General features: G+C 42.8%; 1 protein-coding gene across 1 annotated transcript; it reads left to right on the forward strand.

Moving 5' to 3' along the window:
- The first annotated feature begins 3,620 nt into the window (after positions 1-3,620).
- GJA10 (gap junction protein alpha 10) lies at positions 3,621-5,272 on the forward strand. The gene has a single exon (XM_003822883.5). The coding sequence runs from the start codon at positions 3,621-3,623 to the stop codon at positions 5,250-5,252; it is 1,632 nt and encodes a 543-aa protein (XP_003822931.4). The 3' UTR covers positions 5,253-5,272.
- The last annotated feature ends 728 nt before the right edge of the window (positions 5,273-6,000 follow it).

Consider the following 6,000-nt stretch of genomic DNA (forward strand, 5'->3'; position numbering starts at 1 on the left):
GTCTGTGTAGAAAGAAATAGACATAAGAGACTCCATTTTGTTCTGTACTAAGAAAAATTCTTCTGCCTTGAGATGCTGTTAATCTGTAACCCTACCCCCAACCCTGTGCTCCCTAAAACATGTGCTGTGTCAACTCAGGGTTAAATGGATTAAGGGCTGTGCAGGGTGTGCTTTGTTAAACAAATGCTTGAAGGCAGCATGCTTGTTAACAGTCATCACCACTCCCTAATCTCAAGTACCCAGAGACACAAAACACTTCGGAAGTCCTCAAGGACCTCTGCCGAGGAAAGCCAGGTATTGTCCAAGGTTTCTCCCCATGTGATAGTCTGAAATATGGCCTCGTGGGAAGGGAAAGACCTGACCGTCCCCCAGCCCGACACCTGTAAAGGGTCTGTGCTGAGGAGGATTAGTAAAAGAGGAAGGAATGCCTCTTTGCAGTTGAGATAAGAGGAAGGCTTCTGTCTCCTGCTCGTCCCTGGGCAATGGAATGTCTTGGTGTAAAGCCGATTGTATCTACTGAGATAGGGGAAAACCGCCTTAGGGCTGGAGGTGGGACATGCTGGCAGCAATACTGCTCTTTAAGGCATTAAGATGTTTATGTATATGCACATCAAAAGCACAGCACTTTTTTCTTTACCTTGTTTATGATGCAGAGACATTTGTTCACGTGTTTACCTTCTGACCTTCTCTCCACTATTAACCTATTATCCTGCCATGCCTGATAATGATCAATAAATACTAAGGGAACTCAGAGGCCGGTGCTGGCGTGGATCCTCTGTATGCTGAACGCCGGTCCCCTGGGCCCCTTTTTCTTTCTCTATACTTTGTCTCTGTGTCTCTTTCTTTTCCAAGTCTCTCGTTCCACCTAACGAGAAACACCCACAGGTGTGGAGGGGCAACCCACCCCTTCACTCTTTCTTCCTCTATATTAGTCTCAGGGTTCTGTCATTGTCTCACTTTTTCTTTTTGTCTCTGAGTGATCTTCTCTACTTATTCAATGATAATTCATAAATGTTTATCTCCTGTTTGTACCATTTTTGTTGTTGTTGTTCTCTAGACCCAGATGCCTTCTGGACAGCTCCACCTTTGCCATTCAGTTTTGCTGGTAGAATCTGTATTTTCTTTTTCTTTTTTTTTTTTTTTTTTTTGAGGAAGGGTCTCACTCTGTCACCCAGGCTGGAGTGCAGTAGTGTCATTATGGCTCCCCGCAGCCTCAAACTCCTGGGTTCAAGTGATCCTCCCACATCAGCCTCCCTAGTAGCTAGGACTATAGGCACTCACCATCGTGCCTGGCTAACTCTTTACATTTATTTTTTGTAGAGACAGGGGCCTCACTATATTTCCCAGCCTGGTCTGCAACTCCTGGGCTCAAGCAGTCCTCCTGCCTCCACCTTCCAAAGTTCTGGGATTACAGGAGTGAGCCACCATGCCCAGCTAGAATCTGGATTTTTTTCTAATTATAATTTCTGGCACTAATGTGCTTAAAAAGCCTTCTACTTCAAGATTACAAAACATGTTCTTTTATAATTTATTTTAATACTTTTATGGCTTACTTTTTTACAATTAATATTATGTTCCATCTGGAATCAATTGTTGTGTTTGGAGATAAGTTGGAAAAAAATCTAAGAATTCCAGGTTTTTCTCTCTTTTTTTTTTTGGTTGATATTCATTTTTGTATTATCAGTATTGATTCATTTTATAGGTTAGTGGGAGTCCTTAGTGATCAAGTACTGTGAGGTCTGGGACCAAATATATTTTGTTATTGAATTCCTGGCATCTAGCACAATGCCTAAGTGATAGCAAGGTTTGATTTATTTTATTTTATTTTATTTATTTTTTTGAGGCAGAGTCTTGCTCTATTGCCCAGGCTGGAGTACAGTGGCGTGACCTTGGCTCAGTGCAACCTCCGCCTCCCAGGTTCAAGCGATTCTCCTGCTTCAGCCTCCTGAGTAGCTGGGATTATAGGCGCACAGCACCACACCTGGCTAATTTTGGTATTTTTAGTATAGACGGGGTTTCACTATGTTGGCCAGGCTGTATTCAATCTCCTGACCTCGTGATCTGCCCGCCTCAGCCTCCCAAAGTGTTGGGATTACAGGCGTGAGCCACTGCGCCCAGCCAATAGCAAGATGTTAGCAAATATTACTGAATGAATGAATTATGGAAGGAGAGAATTGTTTCATTATCTTTTTTTTTTTTGAAACAGAGTTTCACTCTTTTGCCCAGGCTGGAGTGAAGTGGCGTGATCTCGGCTCACTGCAATCTCTGCCCACTGGGTTCAGGTGATTCTCCTGCCTCAGCCTCCTGAGTAGCTGGGATTACAGGCACGTGCCACCACACCGGCTAATTTTTCTATTTTTAGTAGAGACGGGATTTCACCACGTTGGCCAGGCTGATCTCGACCTCCTGACCTCAGGTGATCCACCCACCTCAGCCTCCCAAAGTGCTAGGATTACAGGCATGAGCCACCACGTCCAGCCTCATTATCTATTTTAACTTAATAATGCTTTCCTATTTTTCCTCTGTATCTTTCTTATCTGGAAGTCTTCCATATCTTAGAAAGCTTTAACCTACTAAGTATTTTAACCTTATTGAACCTTGAAAAACATTAGTTTTTCAGGATAAACCAAGTAACCTGTTCATGTCAGCTATACCTGGATTGTTTCCCAGATCCTAAGCTTGCTAGAGAAGCAGTTTATATTCACTTTTCTTCTAAGTTAGCAAAAATTCCATGAAAACATGATGTTCCAGATGTGGCTTAATGGATGTAATTATGTGTTATTGCTGGTATTGTTTCTGTGTCTGCCTAATCTTTACTGCTACCCTGATATGAGCCAGTTCCTGAGGGTTTGACTGATTTGTATTTTCTTTACCTATACTTTGTCTTGCAGTGAAAGTCCTGGATAATATATCATGAGGATCTACTTTATTTTGCCTATTGATGGTTATTTTGGTGATAGGGTCAAGAAACAGAATTTTAAAGTGAAAAGACAATTCCATTGACTATTATATATTGATGCCTTGTGTGTGCGATGACCAACATGCTTTAGAAAGAGTCTCTATCTGCAAGGGGTGTACCTTTCCAGGAAGGGGAACACAACCATCACAAAACTCATTTAGGCACAGTCCCAGGTGATTAATATTAATAATAGGGTTGTGAGGATTCAGGAAAGGGAAAAATAACTACAACTTGGGATGGGTAGGGAACACTTCCTGAGGAATTGAGACTCCTTTACGATCATGTCAGATGTATGGTAAGTAGAGTATCTCATGTGGATAGAAAAATGAATACAATTGTGCAATTAGAATGAATTGTACAAATATGGAGACCTATTTGTATACTAGAATAACAGGCAGCTTTGTGGGGGAGAGTAAAAGAGAATAGGAAGAAGTAAACTGCTGAAATTGTGAGGGGTATTTAGTGTTTTTTCAAAAATTAATATATTTGGAAATGTCCTATTTTAAGCATGGGCTATAAATATTAGGGCTGGAAGATCCTTCATAGTTTTGCTGACATACAAAAGAACCTGCTGTATTTTTGAGCTTGTGTCTATATATTACCACCATGGGTGCTGTTAACCTCAGTGTTTTCTGTATATTTCAGACATTAGTCTTTAACCATGGGGGACTGGAACTTATTGGGTGGCATCCTAGAGGAAGTTCACTCCCACTCAACCATAGTGGGGAAAATCTGGCTGACCATCCTCTTCATCTTCCGAATGCTGGTACTTCGTGTGGCTGCTGAGGATGTCTGGGATGATGAACAGTCAGCATTTGCCTGCAACACCCGGCAGCCAGGTTGCAACAATATCTGTTATGATGATGCATTCCCTATCTCTTTGATCAGGTTCTGGGTTTTACAGATCATCTTTGTGTCTTCTCCTTCTTTGGTCTATATGGGCCATGCACTTTATAGGCTCAGGGCCTTTGAGAAAGACAGGCAGAGGAAAAAGTCACACCTTAGAGCCCAGATGGAGAATCCAGATCTTGACTTGGAGGAGCAGCAAAGAATAGATAGGGAACTGAGGAGGTTAGAGGAGCAGAAGAGGATCCATAAAGTCCCTCTGAAAGGATGTCTGCTGCGTACTTATGTCTTACACATCTTGACCAGATCTGTGCTGGAAGTAGGATTCATGATAGGCCAATATATTCTCTATGGGTTTCAAATGCACCCCCTTTACAAATGCACTCAACCTCCTTGCCCCAATGCAGTGGATTGCTTTGTATCCAGGCCCACTGAGAAGACAATTTTCATGCTTTTTATGCACAGCATTGCAGCCATTTCCTTGTTACTCAATATACTGGAAATATTTCATCTAGGCATCAGAAAAATTATGAGGACACTTTATAAGAAATCCAGCAATGAGGGCATTGAGGATGAAACAGGCCCTCCATTCCATTTGAAGAAATATTCGGTGGCCCAGCAGTGTATGATTTGCTCTTCGTTGCCTGAAAGAATCTCTCCACTTCAAGCTAACAATCAACAGCAAGTCATTCGAGTTAATGTGCCAAAGTCTAAAACCATGTGGCAAATCCCACAGCCAAGGCAACTTGAAGTAGACCCTTCCAATGGAAAAAAGGACTGGTCTGAGAAGGATCAGCATAGCGGACAGCTCCATGTTCACAGCCCGTGTCCCTGGGCTGGCAGTGCTGGAAATCAGCACCTGGGACAGCAATCAGACCATTCCTCGTTTGGCCTGCAGAATACAATGTCTCAGTCCTGGCTAGGTACAACTACGGCTCCTAGAAACTGTCCATCCTTTGCAATAGGAACCTGGGAGCAGTCCCAGGACCCAGAACCCTCAGGTGAGCCTCTCACAGATCTTCATAGTCACTGCAGAGACAGTGAAGGCAGCATGAGAGAGAGTGGGGTCTGGATAGACAGATCTCGCCCAGGCAGTCGCAAGGCCAGCTTTCTGTCCAGATTGTTGTCTGAAAAGCGACATCTGCACAGTGACTCAGGAAGCTCTGGTTCTCGGAATAGCTCCTGCTTGGATTTTCCTCACTGGGAAAACAGACCCTCACCTCTGCCTTCAGTCACTGGGCACAGAACATCAATGGTAAGACAGACAGCCCTACCGATCATGGAACTATCACAAGAGCTGTTCCATTCTGGATGCTTTCTTTTTCCTTTCTTCCTTCCTGGGGTGTGTATGTATGTTTGTGTTGACAGAGAGGCAGATGGAGGGGGAGATTATTTATGGAGAGATAAAATTATTCATTCGATACATTCAGTTAAATTCAATTCATAAAATAGACTTAGAAAAAACTTATTATATCAATTGCTCTTATAAGTGCTGGGCATGTAAATGGGTAAAATACAGTCTCTGACATCAAAGGACTCAGGATGTAGGAGTAAAATTTAGGCAGGTAAAATGTAAATATATCAAGTGTAAGGCGTCACGTTAGTGGGAATGAGTGAGCAAAGGAGGGAGTGGTCATATGGATGGGTCAGGAAAAGTTCATAGTTGAAGTTACCTTGAACTGAATCTTGAAAGATGTGGCAAGTTTTTCCAAAACCGGAAGGACTGGGGCACATGAAAGAAGCTGTCCTGGTAGAGGGAGCAGTGCAGATAAAGCCTAAGAGTGAGACACAGCAGTGCTGTCTGAGGAGCTGTGTGTGGCTGGAGCACAGGGTGGTAGGAGGGCGCAGAGGGAGGGAAGGCTGGAGAAGTGGGCATGGAGGCCCTGTAGGGAAGCCATAGAGAACTGACGGAGGATGTGGAGCAGAGGAGGGACTGGATCAGAGTTGCAGTTTAGAAAGTCCTTCTGTCACAGTGTGGAAAACAGTCCAGAGGAGGGATCATTTGTAACTTGAGTTGCCCTCATCTCACTAAAAAAGGAGTGTGTACTTCATTCTTTTAATACTTTTGACATTTCAAAGTCATATACAAATATTTGGTGATATATTTTACAAAGACAAGAATCAATATTGTATTGATTTTAATTTTGTTCTCTGAAAAATCACTGTGGGATTAAACATTTCTTACCCATTATAAA

This window comes from Pan paniscus, chromosome 5 (genome assembly GCF_029289425.2).
Source record: "Pan paniscus chromosome 5, NHGRI_mPanPan1-v2.0_pri, whole genome shotgun sequence".
NCBI classification, from domain to species: Eukaryota; Metazoa; Chordata; class Mammalia; order Primates; family Hominidae; genus Pan; species Pan paniscus.

Excerpts from the sequence above, each read along its gene's own strand:
- GJA10 (XM_003822883.5), top strand. The coding sequence starts at position 3,621 with ATGGGGGACTGGAACTTATTGGGTGGCATCCTAGAGGAAGTTCACTCC.